Consider the following 18786-nt stretch of genomic DNA (forward strand, 5'->3'; position numbering starts at 1 on the left):
TTTATACAATATTATCAAATGTGTATTTTCAACACAATATCGATACTATATTTTGTTTATTGTAATATTGATTTTACGTTATCATCAATAGACCGAAACACCAAATCGAAAATTACTTCTGGAAGTGTAAATAGGCGACTGTTTGCGATCCGCTGAGGTATACAGTGCACAGTTCACCTGTGATACGTCAATGCTCTGGTTACAGTTCACCCCACTGATCCCATACTTGCACATGTGGTGTGAAAAAAGTCAAATGTGAAGTGGATTCAGACTTTCCCCAGTGTGCTCGGTGATGGGAGTGCTGTATGTGTGGCAGGAGGAGTTGTAAAGGTGGGAGGAGCAGTGAACAAACAGAGAAGCTTAAGAGGAGGAGGACAGGATGATGTGAGGCAATCGTCTAATGTTCTGAGGGCCCGTTGGCACCTGGAGCCGCTAACATTACTACTGGAGGAACTGTGTTTGTCCAGTGTGCAGCTTCTACCTGAGACATGGGCCGTTTGACAGCCATCATTTTACTGCTTTACCTGTCTGTGTTGGTGAGTTCATACCTCGTCTTGTCTTTGTATGTCTGCACGTATTAGAGGAGGGGGTCACGGGAATGAAGTGATGGATGAAAAATGGGGGAATACATGTAAATGTGTTTGTGTGTGTGGGAGGGGAAATGATTTATATAGGCATAAAAGTACCTTAAAAATTAGACATTAAGAGGATGTTTTTAAATCACATTACATGTGTCTAATTCATTAAGAAGCCACAGTAAATGGGAACGCTCTAACTCCTGATGAATGAGCAGAGGTTTAGCAGACCTCAGGTATTTAATGCTTGTTCCACAGGTAATGCGCATGGGATTTAAAAGCTGCTTCACCTGGACTGGTTTTGATCCTGGGAACAGTGAGTTAACCTGAGGGGATCATTTCTAAAAATTTATAACGTCTGTCTACATTTTCAGTCTTAAAGGTCACATCTAATGTCTCTACATGTTATATTTCCATTCACACGAGAATCATCTCACCATATGCGCCGTACATTTTGTTCCCTCCACCCCTCTCTGTCTCACCTTGAATAACCCATGTTTATTCCACTGACAAGCACGTCATCATGTTTTTCTTTGTCATCAACTCAACCTTGAACAATCAACACATCCCTCACATAAAACACAACCACATAAACTCCACAAAGAGCTGAGATGTTTTCTTCCTGCCGTGTTTGGAATTTAAAAAATGAAGACGCACTTTTATCCAAACACACTCGCGTCATTCACTCATGGCTCACCGACTTCCTTTTATATCTCTCTTACTGTAACTGAACGAGGGAAACAGGTTTGTTGTTGAACTTGCAACATGGGATGGTTAGTTTTGGTTTCCTCTCGCTAGGGGTGATTTATTTACCTAAAAATTAATCACACTTACTTAACTTTGGCTCCTGCACTATTCATTCTGGGTATACCCCCCTGAGAATATGACGGAGAGAGGCATGATCTTCTTATTGAGGCACCAAACATTACATGCAATGAAGACACAGTCATGGGAAAAAAATATCAGAAAACACAGGTTTACTGAAAGGTGGGCACCTGTGATACAAGCAATACCAGAATTATAACCATCTCTTTTGTCATTTCTTCTCTTTGGTTGTTTTATTTTAACGTTTCTCATAATGAAGATGTGTCTGACAGTATTTAAAACAAGTTCACTGATAATGACTTGTTCTATACCTTCTCTGCAGATTGGGACTTGCTGTGTGATTTGATATGCTGAAAGAATGTTGCAAATGTTTGTTGATCAAGTGTGTACAAGTATGATTAGGTAATAACTGTGCAAAAAAATGTCACAACATCAACAGTTTCTTTCTGCTTCCTATTTATTATTATTATTATGTATTATTTATTACTAGTACTATCATATATTTTTTTTAAATATAATTCTGAATGGACTTGTTATTATGTTTGTTTTATGTCTGCAGACAGACTTAAAAAAAAAAGAAACATCTCTGTATATGATGCATATGATGTGCTGACAAGATTCATGTACTCGTCTCGTTTCTGGCTTCTTCGTTGAAAGAAACAAAATTTGACCTCCGTAGAGTCGGTTTGTAGGAAGGCATTTAGTTGTACGTAAAAGTAATACTTAAAACATTATTCACCTAATGGGCCTTTCAGACACAATGTGACAATGGCTTTTCTCTGAAACCCATTATTTCCAATGGCATGTGCTTGATAGGCAAATCGTACTACGCCCAGCACGCCACCTGCCACACCTGCGGCCAAGTCATTTTCTTTATGAGCATAAGGTTATTACACTGAAATGGTTCAATACACCAACCACAATATGAATGGCATGCAGACAGACGCTCTCAATAAAGCCTCAATAAAGCTGATACGAGGAAAAAACTGCCACCATCTTCTTGTTATACAGGTGTTCACAGATTCCCAAACACAGCCAGACCACAGGTACGCACCCATCTCAACTGATGAGACTGAGGTTAGAGTGAGGACAGAGAGGTTTCATACCACTATCGATTGACATGTGAATGAAATACCTAAGTTGTGGTACTATTAATGACTTTCTCATAATTATCATAACCTCACAACATTAGTAATCAGTCTGAATGGATTTAATAGCTAATGAAGCTCAGACGCAGCGCTCTGAACAGAACCGAGTTAGTGGTTGTGTATTTAAAACGTGGATATGGAAATATAATGTAATAACTGTAGGTATAGTGCAGTGAAAGCTTTGTAGTGAGCTGATTTGCAAAGGAAAACATACTTTCATATTTTCATGCCATCGAAGATTCAAAGAAATCAAATGACGTTCCTCATGCTCCAGTCCAGTGTATACACTGTACATACTGTACCTAGTCCTACTACACTCCATTTATTTATATACTGTACATATTGTAATATCTGTCTGCTGCACTATTTATACTGTACATACTCTGCACTTTACTGCTTTTTGCACTTCTGGTTAGACACTAACTGCACTTCGTTGTCTCTGTACTTGTACTGTGCACAGTGACAATAAGGTTGAATCTAATCTAATCTTATCTAATGTAATATGAAGACGCTGATCATGTATCATCACCAGATTGTTGCTGTTGATTACCTTCCCAGGTGCATTACCCACAGTTTTCCAGAGAACTAAGCATCAGTCCTTTGAAGGAAACCTGCTGGGTCACAATTGTCTGTCGTAAAATGCCTGAATGTTCTTGGGAAGTCGTTTGTGGCATGGCATCACTCTTACCATCACACTAAGGTATAATCAGTCATTGGAAACGCCTGAGGGCAGATGTGCAAACTATGCACAGACGCATAGAAACTCTCCCAGACATAAACTGGTACTTATCCTATAAAGAAAAGAAGGTGTGCATCTCAAGCACACAGCTCATCTGACCATGCTTACACCAGTTTTTCTGGTGACTGCTGCAGGTTAAATGACGAGGTGGAGAGTAATATAGAAATATAGTGAATTATGTGACCTTATACTTGAACGTTGCTTGTTAAAGTTACTGTTAGGCGACTTGGAAGATGTTTCACCAAGGGCTTCCAAGTCTTGGGGCTTGTTTCTCAAGTCATGTTGTTCCCACGACTCCTGTCTCTCCGATATAATCGAGCAAAATGCCGTTTTCTCATCCTGCAGAATCCGTCTACAACATTTTTTAGCCACTTAGCTTACTATGATAAAGAGTGAGTGGAGACACTGGGTTGAGGGATTTAATTCAACCTCAAGTGGCGATTTAAAAGCACTCAGAACATACTGTGAGTTTAGTGTCAAATATGTGCAAATCTTCTTCAACATGCCAGTTTAAATGTGTCATAATGCAGTATTGTGCAGTATGATGGCAAGATACATGTACTCGTCTCGTTTCTCGCTTCTTCGTTGAAAAAAACTAAATTTGACCTCATAGAGTCGTTTTCTAGGAAGGCATTTAGTTGTCCATAAAAGTAACAGGTAACACATAATATACCTTTCAGACAGAATGTGACAATGGCTTTTCTCGGAAACCCATTATTTCCAATGGCATGGGCTTGACAGGCAAATCAAACTACGCCCAGCACGCCAACCGTCACACCTACCACCAAAGAATTTTACTTTATGAGCATAAGGTAATTACAATTATATACTTCAATAAACTAACCACAATATGAATGACATGCAAACAGACGCTCTGTAGATCACCTCGATAGAGTTGATACGAGAAAAAACTGTCACCATCTTCTCGTTATACAGGTGTTTACAGTAACCCAAACACACCCAGACCACAGGTACGCACCCATCTCAGAGTGAGGACAGAGAGGTTTCATACTGCTCCTGACTGACATGTCCCTCAGTCTCAGTTAAAAAGAGTAACACCAATTAGGGCTGGACAACGTCTGTCTTTGTCATTGGTATTGGGAATATGCATTAACCTCTCCTTTTTTCTTTTTCAACATGCTAGTTTAAATGTGTCATAACGCAGTACTTGATAAGTATAATTATACAATTGAAATCCCCAGTATTGGGTTAAGTCACTTTTTTTTACTGTAATGGGTCAGGTTAGTGTATGCAACTTCTTCACTTTCATTTTGATTCATTCATTTATTACTAGCCGGTTGGTTTTGTTCATGTTCAAGTACTTTCGAAATGTAAAACGACTTCACACATTCACTGCTTGTACAGTATAAACTGATCAAGTCCCCTTAAAGCCAGGTGGGCTTGTTTCCGAAGACCTGGTCGCTCTCAACCAACCGCTTAACCTCCCGATGTGAAAGTCAGCTTATATACATGTAGGGTCAGCATGATATGATATGATGATATTATTCAGATATTAATGTGGTTTGTATGACAAATTTGAACAAATCTGTGGTTTTTCAGAAATGTAACCTGCCAATCAGTGTTGTTCTGTACATGCAAACAGAGCAGCCTGCAGGTTGTACACTACACAGCGTTGTCAGCATCAAATTAGTAAAAAACAAGAACACGACTGAACTGCAGACAGACTCCGGCGCTTTCATGTCGGCGAACGAACACTGCAGCCTGTGTGAACAGGTGAAGGAGCTTCAGACTTGTGAGATGATTGTCCTCTTCTCTCTGCAGTGTGGAGGCAGTGCAGCCAGAGTCCCACAGCTCAGACGCCACAAGAGGGACTGGGTCATCCCAGCAACAAGGCTTAAAGAGAACTTTGACTACACTGGAACCAGCCATGTTTCCAAGGTAAGAGGTTCATCTCTTTGTTTTCATTATGCAAAGGTTTCATTTTGATTTCTCTGTGGCTGTTAGACTACTAGACTATATCTTAAAGGATGGGTCAGTAAGCTCACCGTACATGGAAGTCGTATGCCATCAAAATAATAATAAATTGGGAGTCATTGATTATTTTAGTCTTGGGGAACTCTCTGTCCTGCTGCAGCTTTTCACTGGACTAATGTCCACTTGGGACTTAAATGATTATGTGGGCTTTCTGCCTTCAGTAGTGGCAGAAGAGAGATGCAAGGAAACAAGGGGATGCAAGAAAGGTGTTCAGCAAAAGTCCAAACAGGGATGTTGCACTTCACGTTAGTTGTCTTTTTAACCCTGAGCTACAGGAGCTACTGTTTGTGATTCTTGTTTTCAAAAACTTTCACAAACCACAGCTCTGTCAGAATTTGCATTCAATGTTCTCCTGGGTTCTCTTCACTTGTAAAGGAGCTGGGATTTGTTTTGTGGTGTCTGTGGCTCATAGAGAGGGGAGATAAACCTGCATGCTGCCTGCTCCAACCTGCTCTCTTATTATTCAGCAGGAGACTTATAGCCCCTGAGGAGGAGAGCATAGGTGATTAATGTATAATGAATTAAAAGTCTCTTTTTGCATTTGATCCATTAATGTCAAACGGGTGAATACGGAGCCCTGAGACATAGGAAAGTTGGAAACTATTCAGCCAATGTCAAAAGAGGCTGCCAGAAGCAATGAAAGTTGTCATGCTTCAACGTAGTCGTGTTCAATCTTGACTCCTGGATCTGCAATATTCAAATTTAAGTGTACGACTACTCCTGACACCTGAGCCTTGATTTGGATCTGTTCCCAGAGCTGCTCTCTAGCATTAGACTGAGTCACCGTGCATCTGCACAGCACACAGTTGTTTAAGAGGAACGTGACAGTCACTACATGGCTTTACATCACGTGTATTTAGTTCACCCAGCGTGTAGAGTTGCAGGCGTTTCTTTTATTCAATGACTGAATAATTACCTTTGCGAGAAGAACATGAAGTCGGCCATGTTTGTGAACACTTTCTATGCCGTCAACCAGAGATTAACTTTTTTTTTATTAAACAACTGAAAAAAAAAAGCCGTAACAAATGAGACCAGCTGACCAACACACACCGCGGCATTAAACAAGTTAGTTCAACGTCGTGGTAAAGAAAACTCTCGAGGTCTGTTTTACCGCCTGCTTAGCATCTTTACGATGATGGATGATACTTGAATCGAGGGTCTAATGACAGAGGATGATTTTCCCTGTGCAGCCCACTGAGGCAATGTGATCGCGTTCTTTGGCTCCTTAAATAAAATTGATTTCATTTTGATTCAGATGGTTTATCTTGCTTGGCTGTGCTGGATGACAGACCATTCATTTCATAATAAATTGTAATGTTTTTAAAAAAAAAAAAGGCTTCATTGTTGTTATGATTGTTGTGATCGTTCTCAGATCAGGTCCGACAAAGCTAAAGGGATGACCCTGCACTACTCTCTGACGGGGCCCGGGGCCAATATGCCACCTGTGAACGTGTTCATCGTGGGGGAGACCACCGGATTCGTGTACGTCCGGGGGAAACTGGACCGAGAGAAGAGACCTAATTACACGGTGAGAACACAACTAAACACAGCTTATTACACAATGACTTACTAATCAATTATCAACTACAATTCAACATTTTCTTTTGAATTTAAGTGACGTTATTATTGCTGCTCTTACTATTTTTCAAGTACTGAACTTCTAAAATCTTAACTAGTAACTGAAAGCTGTAGTTTCTCGATACTTTGTAGATTGCATGCTACATCAGTTAGTAGTAGTAGTGCGTTTGTAAATATTTTATTGGCAATGAAAAAACAATACTGAGATGCCGATAATCAGAAAAATACTAAATATCAGATCTCGTCATGGGCCTGGCACATATGTATAACTTACTTTTACTTGTACTTTATAGACTTAAAGGTGCAGTATGTAAGAATGTTTGTTAAACATTAAATATAGTGTTTTCCACAGAATCAGACTTTAATTGTGGCGGTGGCTGTCCGGCTGTGGTGCCAAAGAGCATGAGCACTCGAGACTTCTGCTGATTGAGGCGGCTAACTTCCGGTTTAGCGCCCAAAGTAAAACGAGTCATTTCACAGGAGTTGTGAGGCTTTTATTACCGTTTTACAGACGCGTCTTTCACAATGTTAGCTTTTTGGATAAAAAGTCCCCAGTGCATCACATGACGATGTAATTACACGACAAAGGCTTCAAGGCCTGGCGCTCTTTGTGGGGGCTCGATCTCAACAATGAGGCCAGCCGTTTTCTTTGCGGAGGAAGTTACGGTCAAAGCCAACCACGTTAAATACTCCTCCTCCTCTTCTTTGTTGGTTTCACCGGTGGACTAAAAACCACACCGCCATCCACTGTATCGGAGTATATCCAGTCATAAACAGTAAACAGTTAGCAGCAGTTAGCTACTCTGCCAACTCTGCCGATATGCTGTTGGGAGTATAAGATCCATTTCTTACACACTGCACCTTTAAGTACATATTGCCAGAAAACTACTGACTTACTTACTTAGCATCTCATACTTGTTTTGTATGGATGACTTTCATTGTCACTAAAGTGATATTTGAAGACAATATCATTACTTTACTCAAGTATGACTTTCTGGTACTTTTTACAACACTGGTCAGCTAACAAAATATTCTTCTGAATTATCCAGTATATAATGAAACAAAGTGCAGCATATACACATCAGTGCATGAGTAGTGACAATAATAAAACATGCTGAACTTTCTGAACTGAAGTATTTTTACCTTGACGTACTTTTACTGAAGTATAAATCTGAATACTTTCTTTACCACCGCTCTGCCCCGACATGGAGCCGTAGAAATCCAATGGATCACCACTTGTGAAGACGTGTGTGGTTTGTTTTCTGTTCAACAGCTGATCGGAGAAGCAGGATTTGGTAACGGAAGCGTGGCTGAAGCTGGCATAGCACTGAATTTTGAAGTGGTGGATGACAATGATAACCCACCTGTCTTCCAACCCGTACCTCCGGCTACAGTCAAAGAGTCCAGTCCAGCAGGTAAAAACATGTCGTCTGCCACCAACACTCAAAAGATTCAAATGTCCTTCTATATGTTTTCACTTGGACAGGGCCTGTGCTTTACTACTGCTGACACTACTGACAGAAAAGATGTGCCAAAGCATTTTCAGCACATCAGACTCTTAAATAAACCTCTTCTTCACTTGACAGTGACGGAGAGAACTAAGTAGGAACACTAGAATGGCACTCAGTAGAGCGCATACCTCTGCCAAAGCCCAATAGTCCCTTGAAGTCAATCAATCCAATATCAAATTAACACATATTCAGATCCACTTGATCTGGATTTTTTATTTGGATCCGCATCAAACTGTTCTCACTCATAGATACCAGACACTGAAATACACCTGATTTGTTTTCGTGAAGATCCATGAATTATTCCCTTAAACAAAATGTAGAAAAATCAATGCAGTTTGCAAGCAATGTTAAAAAAAGAGAGAAAATCCCTGGATCTGTGCCTGGCGTTGCAAGGGGGCAATTTTTTTCTCATGCATCAATTTACTTTGAGCAGTCCTAGTGGTGAGAGAGCAGATCATTACAGCAGTGTCATCTATTAACGGAAAAGCTTCTGAATGCTTTCTTCCCTTTGTGTTTTCAGGGACTCTGGTTGCTGTGGTTACAGCTACCGATGCAGACTTGCCCAACTCTGACCATACAAAGATCTCCTACAGCATCTTGAAGCAGGAGCCCTCTAATGGCACAAACTTCTTCAGCATAGACCGGCACACCGGACGCATCTACGTCAAAGAAAACACCTTAGACAGAGAGGTCGGGCAGATAACTGATCCAGATTTCATATGCCTTACAACAACTGCAATACGTCTGTAGATGGTAAAACAGGATTGTTGAACTCATCTCTCATCGAATGATAAACCCGGTGCTTTTCCTCTGTTGTCCACAGAAACAAAGCTCCTACTTGTTAACAATTAAAGGAACTGATTTGGATGGACATCCTAACGGCAACACAGGCACCGGGACTGTTCTTGTCAAAGTGTTGGACATCAATGATAACAAACCAGCCCTGGATAAAGATGAGGTATCAACGTTGTTTCCAGAACAGATGTTCTGATATGAAATAGTGTCAATGACTTGAAATAGTCTGTAAATGCTCCCTCCCTGATATTTCTCTGCCCTGTCTACAGACTGTAGCTACATCCACACTACTACCTTTCCCACTTCAGGTTTTCGCTAGACGATTATTGTCACCAAACAAATTCACGTGACGATACCATCGGGATATTTGAAAATGTGTCTCAGCAATCAAATATATCTTAAACTTCATTTACTGTGCGTTTTGGGTCTTTTTTGGCAAATAAATGACCCTCAAAATACGAGTGTACTATAGAGAGTCTGTCACCATAATTGTAAATAAAAGCGTACGCAAATAACAATTGAACATATTCACACAGCGGCCATTTTCCGTTGACGTCATGCTCAGGATGCAAAGCTCAACTATGGCTGAGTTTTCCAGATGGCAAGCCGTATAAACTTAGTGAATCTGACAATTCGTTATCATTTCACTGCTTCCACATTGATTTTGGGGTTAGGTAATATAACATGCTAAACAGATAGCTTGTGGTCAGCTGCAGGGCCATATTTGCTGGTTGCTCCTCTTTCCAGTCTTTGTGCTGAATTTGTTGAGCTATGAAGTGATTAAAAGTGATAATGGTTCAAATTAATTATTTCTTCCTTCTGCTTTGTCGGTCAAGTATTCAGCCAGCATTAAGGAGAACACAGAAAAAATGGAGGTGATGAGGTTCAAAGTGCTGGATGACGATGAAAAGAAAACCGACAACTACAATGCTGTTTTTGATATCGTCTCCGGAAATGATGACGGGATCTTCAGCATAAAGACAGATCCCAATACCAACGAAGGTATTCTGGTGCTTGAAAAGGTAAGGCTGGGGAGGGTGGGCAAGATGAACCCCTTCAAACCACCACAACGCCATCTATTGTTTAAAACTAATGTCACTATATACAGTATCATCATGCATAAACCAACCAAATGTTTTGGAGGGGTATGTCATGTCATCTTTTGATGCAGATGTAGATGAACACATGGTTTAACTGACTGATATCAGACTTTTGTTGAGGACATATCTGCCAATGTAGCTTCGTCACTCTATGTTCACATATTGGTTAGATCACTCTAATATAGTTTTCACCACATTCCTCATATTCAAATGTGACATATCGTGTTTGGTTTGGGTATATTTTGTCCTTATATGCCTAATTACTAAAAAACATGTCAATCTTCTGAAGGACTTGTGCAACAGTGACCTGTGACAATAAACTAATGAGACACAATTCTGTTTTTTCCTTCCAGCCTGTTGATTTTGAGCAAAATCCTGATATCAAGCTGGGAGTGGTAGTCGCCAATGTTGCTCCATTTGTGGGGGATGGAGGTGGTGATGGAGGAGGAGGAGGAGGAGGAGCAGGAGGAGGAGGAGGTGGAGCAGGAGGAGGTGGAGGAGGAGGAGCAGGAGCAGGAGGAGGTGGCGCTGGAGGTGGAGGTGGTGCAGGGGGAGGAGGAGGTGGTGCAGGGGGAGGAGGAGGTGGTGCAGGAGGAGGAGGAGGAGGGGGAGGTGGAGGTGGTGCAGGGGCTGGAGCCGGAACTGGAGCCACTGGAGCTGGGAAGCCCACGACAAATAGGCCAAAAGGAGGCAAAGTTTACTCAGTGAACATTGCAGTCCAGAACGAGCCTGAGGGGGCTGTCTTCAAACCTGCAACGAAGCCGCTCTCTGTTTCGGAGAACCCAAAGGAAAATCCATTAAACGAGGTGATCGGTGTCTTCAGAGCCACTGACGCCGACAGTGGAAAGCCTGCAGAAAATGTTCGGTGAGATGAAATATAAATTCATGAATCAATTGAACTTGTAATTTGGATGTAATACTACTGTAACATTCAGTGAAAATGGTCCCCAACAAATGAACTATATCTCCTGTTTGAGGAATGTTTGTTAAAAACTACAGTGACCAGCTGATTTAGGAAAACACTGGGGCTGATGGGGCTTTTCCACACACGTGTTTGCTCTGCTTCACGCGGTTTGACTCGGTTTGACTCGGCACGTCAGCCCAGCACAGCAGGGGTTTGCATTTCCATTACATCACTTTTCTTGACTCCCAGTCAGGCTGTAAAAAAACTCCACCTCCCTGCAGTATTATTGAAAAACAGCCACTAAAAAAGCTCCACTAATTTGGTGATGAACATTTTTTATGTCCTATAAATTCTTCACAATAAAAGCAATACAATTTCACAATAAAATCTGAAAATGATTTGTTTCTACCAGCAGTAATTCAACACAACTCTTGAAACAGCTGAAAACGAACATGATGAAAATAAAGCAGACATCTGAAAGTAAAAACAGGGACCCAGCAGAGAAACTAAAGCTGATTTAGTAGAGGCTACAAAATCACTGGGAGCTGAACACACAGACTTTTAAAAACATCTTTCTCTCTGGTCTTCTGCACCGACATGAGCTGTGTATAGCAACTTGATTGATGGGGAAACAAATTTGTTGCCAAACCGTTTGATGGTTGTTGAAATATTCCAGTCTGGAGCAAAGTGGCGGACCGATCAACGACAAACAAACAAACAAACAGTAGATCAAAATACGTGACTGCTTTGACTGTAGTAATCTAAAAAAGTTTTGCTGCATGCTGTCCCCACAGATATGCTAAAGGCTACGATCCTGACAACTGGCTGATGATCGACCCAGAAACAGCAGAAATTAGACTTCAAAAGTTCCCGGACAGAGAGTCCCCGCACGTGGTTAATGGAACCTACTACGCTAAAATAATAAGTTTGTCTCAAGGTAAGCTCATGTTATGGACAGTAGGTGTAGACCTGACCATAACTGAACCCTTGAACACTTTAAAGCTCCATTGAACAATACTTTTAATGTCAACACAACGAACTGCATGGTTTCTAGTCTTCTTGTACGCACTCAACAATTCAAAAATGTACTGCGAACGCTCAGATTCTACAGAGCTTGTTGTACTTTCTTATTTCCACAGACGAGCCTCTAAAGATTTCCACGGGAACAATAGCGTTGCAGGTGGGAGATGTAAATGATAACTGCCCCTCGATGGTCAACAGAGTGGAGTACGTCTGCACGGACACTGAGGTTGTTAACGTCACAGCGGTGGATGAGGATGGAGACCCAAACTCAGCCCCTTTAAGCTTCAGCGTTGTCACAAAGGAAAGCCGAGGGGAGTGGAGTGTTGAACCTGTAAACGGTAAGGTGTTATAGATGATGTTTTTAGTGTGTGTGTGTGTGTATTGGCGGGTGATGTAAGGTAGGCTACTGGCTGGGTGCTGATGTTTGGTCCTTTCTGGGTTTCAGTGGCGCTGTATTGGGTTCAAAAGTGCGGGGACAAAAATGTATGTAATGTTAAATAACATCCGCTCATAAGGAACTGCGCGCTCCAGCTGAGTTTGGGCTGTTTTGGTAGTTATTATCATTATAATAACCTGCAGGCACACAGGAGGTTCCAGCTGGTAACGTTCTGCACCGCAACAAACAAAACATCAACCATCTGATCCGCTGATTAACGTGGCTGCAACATTTTAATTAACTTAAAGGCAACTTTTTTTTACTCCATCCTCCTCTAGCTATCCACCTTCAGGCTAGCAGCTTGATTAACAAAAACCACATCAGTCACGCAGCATTATGCCGATCAATAGCAACCTCATCACTCAGTCAACAGAGGCCAATATTTCCCATCAAGCCTTGTTGAAAGTTGAAAATGTTACAAATGTCACTGTTTGTGAGTCTTTGTCATACTTGTGTCTATCATAACTTGGTGGTTTACATTGGTAACTGTTATATAGTGATAGTTTTGACCATTAGTGAAGTGGGTGTTACATTTTTTAAATATTTCAGGCCATTGGGGTGAAGAACATAATCCATAAATGTTTGGAGATCTCTCCAGGGAAGCCACTGGATTTTGTTTCTAATCCTTTACATACAGTTGAGGGCACTTCTCATCATGACACAAGGGTGCATCAACAGTAAAACAGGATGATCCACCAGTTTTTAGTAAGAACTCCTCTCTTTCTGCTTGCTCTTAGATACCAGTGCATCCCTCAGGGCTCTGAGTCCCCTGTGGGCCGGTCACTACAAGCTTGTCCTCCTCATAAAGGACAAGCAAGGCCTCGCCTGCCCAGAACCTCAGCACCTGGACATACACGTGTGCTCCTGTGTTGGAGGAGAGACCTGCAAGCACTCTGCAACCTCTCTGAGGGAGTCCTCGTCTACATTTGGAGGACTGGGAATCGGAGCACTGATTCTGGGACTGCTGACACTGCTCAGTGAGTATGAGATGTGTTAGCTTGACTCAGAAATGAGACCGAGATACAACTTTCTGATACAAATACTGTACTTCAGATACTCTATCAGTGGGTAGGATTATTTCATACTACCTCAGCAGTAGTGAACAGTTATTGCATGTGTTGTTTCAAAAATAATAATAATGTTTATTGTCTTCAAATGTGGAAATTTGCCCTAAAAACACATCATAGTAATGAAAGAATACACAATAATAAATAACACAACATGCACAGTACAGACAACAATAATGAACATGGTTCCAGCGTGAATTTATTTACTTATTGTTGCATTTAGTATAAAATGACATCTTCTAAATGTCATCGACATGACATCGAGCGGTTAGTAAAAAGCCGAGGTTGGTGTGATACGATTTGTAAAAATAATAGATTTAGAGGCTCAGCACAAATAAAATAACAACATATTTTCCATGAGTGATATTTATCCATGCAGATCATTTTTTATATTAGCAAATATATCTCCATGTCTGCTACTCACAGTGTGTACGAACATTTTATATGCGACGTGTACGATTTTGTGTTTTTCAGTCGTAGGGCTCTTATTGATGAGCTGCTCGTGTGGAGGAGTGTCGGGAGTCTTCTCTGATCTTCCTTTTGATACCAGAGATCACTTGATTAACTATCACACAGAGGGCCGAGGAGAGGACAGGGTAAGTAGCACAGTGTGAAGCTGACTACATGTACTGTCTTCAGGAGTGCCGTGCTAAAAATGAGTTGTGGTTGCTCGGGGTGATTTACATCCTTGATGCACGTGCGAGCTTGTGCACCCTGTAAACTTCACAGGGGTGTTATTACTGTAGCTTACAATAAAGATGAGATGCAAGATAGTAAATAATGTCTCTTCAAGTCAGTTTGGGATCTCACGGCTTGTAGTTACTAAACTTCAGAAATGTTTTGTGGGGCTTTCCAGCACCATCTGGTTTCTTACATAATGACTGAATATTCATTTTTGGGGCGAACTTATCCTTTAAATTCAAAATGCTGTAGATAGGCTAAAGGTTTTTGATTTAAAAGAACTGTAAATAATTAATAACAATGAAAATGAGACTTAACTTTCAAGAACTGAACTTTAAAGAAATAAAACAAACCATTGCTCTTTGCACAATCATCTGTTATGGACATGTCTGTTTGTAAATTAACGCTGTTTCTTTTCAATCTCTGTCCACGTGTCCTTCAGGATGTCCCTCTGCTCAGGTCTCCAGTCCAGATAACACCTGGTGCCATAACTGCTGCACAGGCCAACAATGTAGCCTATTTCATGTCTGCTAACATGGGTGTTGCCATGTCCAGGGCTGGGGATGACTACATGATCCAGCAGAGAAGCCTTGCAGAATCCAGGGAGAGCTGGGCTCATACTCAGTACTCAACGGACGAGCAACTGTTACAGTATAAAGACATTGCCCTGCCTGATGAATTTCTGGCTGAGTACTATTCACAGGTGAGAGACTGAGAGACTCGTTAAGTTGTATTTTTTACTGTTCACCTTTATTTTCTCTTCAGAAGAAGATTGGTTAACCTGTGTATTTTTATTTTACTGTCTGACTTCTTTTAAGTGACATTGTCATCATGTTTCCAAGTCTGATAACAGCGGTGTCCTGGCTGATAAAAAAATCCAAACAGAATAGCCGTACAGAAGAGACACAGAGAGCGTACGCAAGTTGCAAGTCGCCCCTGAATAAAATAAAACAGCTAAACTATCATGTACTCAGCCTGGCTGCCACAATATCAGGTTTTCACTACTTGATGATCGTGGCCAAACAGATTCACGATAACCGTAACTATACAGAAAGTTCACAAAAAGAACAATGACTCCGGTGAAAAGACAACCAGATGAAGTTCAAACTCTTTCTGAAGTCAGTCTGAGAAAAGCCTTCAGTGCTGTTCTTTGTTTCTTTCAGTCGTGTCAAAATCTCCATTATGACGCAACTGGCGTTGTGGCAGCCACGCCAACTACTTGAGAGGTTGTTGTTTTTAATTGAACAGTCACTTCTCTTGCTGGTCGTCACATCTAAACAACGTAAACCTAGCTGCCAGTAGTTCCTCAGGAGGAGCTGATATACTCAATGACTGTGGTTTGGATACAGGTACACAGCGTGAAACCTAGCAAGAGCGATTTGCAAGACTGACTGCACACTACACAGTGTTAATTCAGTGAATCTTTGTCAGAGGAAAAGACAAGAGTGACCTGCCCCTCATTTTCTTTGTGTTCATGTTGATCTCTGCAGAAAGCGGGCTGTGCATCAGCGCTGCAGGCGGGGAAGGATTACCTGGCTCGGTATGAGTTTGAGGGTCAGGGCTCCTCTGCTGGCTCAGTGGGCTGCTGCAGCATCCTGGAGTCTGCCGACAACCTGCAGTTCCTCGATGACCTTGGACCAAAGTTTAAGACCCTGGCTGACATCTGCTCTCCTCCGAGACCTCCAACGCCTGTGCCCCGTCAAAGTATTGTCATCCCACAGGTGGAGGAAGTTAAACACATTGCTGGGCCCTCATTGGAGACTAAACCACCCACAATCCATAGCAAGAGCTCGGAGCAGAATCAGAATATCAGCATCAGCCAGTCATCCACCCGAGTCATGGGTTTTAATGGAGCAGCTTCCAGCAGTGTGCATGGGCAGTTTTCACACAACGTTCTCAGCAGGCCTCAGTCGCCTCCTGTCCGTCCTGTTGCCACTGCCATGCTGCCCTCGCCTCCTGTTGCCCCAGCCATGCTGCCCTCTTCTGGACAGATACTTCTAGTACAGCAGCAGAAGCCAGTCTACTACACCACCAGCCCTGTGATGCAGCCGATGCACTACGTAGTCCAACCACAGCTTCAGAGCACCGTGCTGCTGGCTGGAGCTCCTGTAAACAACATGCAGGGTATGGTTCTGGTCAACGGGGGGTCTGGACACGCTGGGAACATCATGCACGGGGGAAACGCTGCCGGGACTTTAACTCTTGGTAGGAGTCACAGTGTAATTGAGGAGAACCAGGGAGTGGGATTACAGCAGAGATCTGATCGCTCTGGAGAGGTAATGCATGTCAGACGAAGTCATGGATCAGGTCAGAGAGTGGAGGTAGGCGAGTACTGTAATACAGGGACACTGATAGATGGACAGCTTCAGAGCACCGTGCTGCTGGCTGGAGCTCCTGTAAACAACCTGCAGGGTATGGTTCTGGTCAACGGGGGGTCTGGACACGCTGGGAACATCATGCACGGGGGAAACGCTGCTGGGACTTTAACTCTTGGTAGGAGAAGAGGCAGCAGTGCGATTGAGGAGAACCAGGGCGTGGGGTTACAGCAGAGATCTGATCGCTTTGTAGAGGTAAGGGATGTCAGACGAAGTGGCGGATCGGGTCAGAGAGTGGAGGTAGGAGAGTACTGCAATACAGGGATGCTGATAGATGGACACATCAGTGAGGGAACAGCAGGTCATGAGGAGGTCGCGTTAACACAGAGAGGCAAGAAGAAGCGAAGAACTAGGTCGACAGCACTTGTACTGACAAAGGTGCAAAAAGATGATGAATAATTCTTTGATAGCATCTTTGCTTTTCCACCACTTTGGTCCGGACTAACATTCATCATTGGATCAATTGTTTTTATTGCGTTTCTATCCACCTGCTTTTATGCATTTCTTTAAACCTGAGTGGGCTTTGTAAAATATAACAATAGCAATGTTTCTACGTATCGCAGAGGTGGAAAAGTTATCAATTAAAGCAAAATGAGACAAAGTGCAAAAACAGATGAAAGGTAGTGTCAGACCAAGTCACACCACTGGATACTTTTAGGACACGTGGGGACATTTCCAGCCATTTTTGTGGTGCCCAAAACAGGCTTTTTTAAACCAAGCCAAATCCTTCCCTAACCCTAACCAAATCATTTTTGTGCTTAAACCTAATCGGACCAGAAGCACAGCGTTTTCCGACGAGAGAAGAAGAAAAGTCAACCTACACAAACATAAAGTAGCAACATAAAGACACTTTCAGTTTTAACTTATTTGCGGTTTTGCAGAAATGTAGTTAGCTAAGATTTATTCTGGCATTTGGGCTGCTGCCACAGAAGAGAAAACGCCTGATGAGGTGTCTCCGCTGTGGGTTGGACAGTTCTGGCCTCCGTGCTGCACATTAATTTTTGATTGTGGACATCTTGAAGGGCATTATCCCGCTTATACCAAGGTCACCTGCCAAAGAAAAAAAAAACGTCATGCAATTTCAAGTTTTTTATGAACTATAATTTATTTGGCAACACCTGAGAATTCGACTAATACCTGGAACAATCTTTACTATCCCATAAGGTTTCCTCAGTGGAAATGTCTCAGGATGTAAATGCATTTTCTTTGTGTTTTAGTTCTTCTAGCAGTGCCTGTTTATGACGTGTCTGGCTAACTGCCTGCCCTCTTGTGTTGCTGCTTGCAACTTTGTCCAGAACTGCTCATCCAAACTAATTCACAGCCTTCACAGAGGCTGTTCATGAAAGCTGTACACTGTTGGTGTTCATTAACAACTCAATAACCTAGTTTGGAGAAGTGCTTGTTGTGGTGAGTGAGTTAGAACAAGAGAGGGTTGTCTTCACATTTCAAACCCTCTGGTGTTGATGTTTCTAACACTAGAGGGCAGTACAACGCCTCTGTATTTATCATGAAGCTTTGATCCCTGTTTATTCTGTTCCAGAAATGCTGTAATGCCGTCGCTGATCAGCACAGATCAGTAGTATTCATTGTGAAGAAGACATCCGACCACAGTACATTAGAACATTTCAGTCTTTAAGGGCTCGTCGTTTACTGTCAGTTTAGAGCTGGTGGAGGTGAAATACTGAAAATCACACATAGGAAGTTTATAGTAGCTGTGCAGTAAAGCACACTTTAAACATTTTGGTTGATTTTTGTGGTATTGTTATAGAAATATTCAGCTTCAGTCGTGTTGGTGAGGGTTTTCTTGCTACTAGCGCTCCTCTTTGTTGATGAACTCTTTACCAATGTTCATACAGTAACCTTTTACACCTATACCTCATGTACCTACTCAAGCTGCTTCATCTTCAAACTCATTTTAGTATTTTCTGACAGACAGTATCTTATTCAGATTAATATGACTGTATGAATTGTACAGTGCCTCATTCTACAACGTGAATACAATCAAAATGCCAATAAAAACTACTGTTATCAATA

General features: G+C 41.9%; 1 protein-coding gene across 1 annotated transcript; it reads left to right on the forward strand.

Annotated features, from left to right (window-relative positions):
• Nucleotides 1-446: 446 nt before the first annotated feature.
• On the forward strand, nt 447-18786 carry LOC311258055 (desmoglein-2.1-like). Its single transcript, XM_084354103.1, has 14 exons — nt 447-536; nt 5070-5186; nt 6655-6810; nt 8134-8275; nt 8892-9061; nt 9195-9329; nt 10003-10188; nt 10788-11131; nt 11965-12107; nt 12310-12531; nt 13367-13606; nt 14171-14292; nt 14820-15080; nt 15868-18786. The coding sequence occupies exons 1-14, from the start codon at nt 489-491 to the stop codon at nt 17149-17151; spliced, it is 3570 nt and encodes a 1189-aa protein (XP_084210229.1). The 5' UTR covers nt 447-488; the 3' UTR covers nt 17152-18786.

The sequence above is a fragment of the Pagrus pagrus genome, assembly GCF_965226575.1.
Source record: "Pagrus pagrus genome assembly, chromosome: 6".
Classification (NCBI taxonomy): domain Eukaryota; kingdom Metazoa; phylum Chordata; class Actinopteri; order Spariformes; family Sparidae; genus Pagrus; species Pagrus pagrus.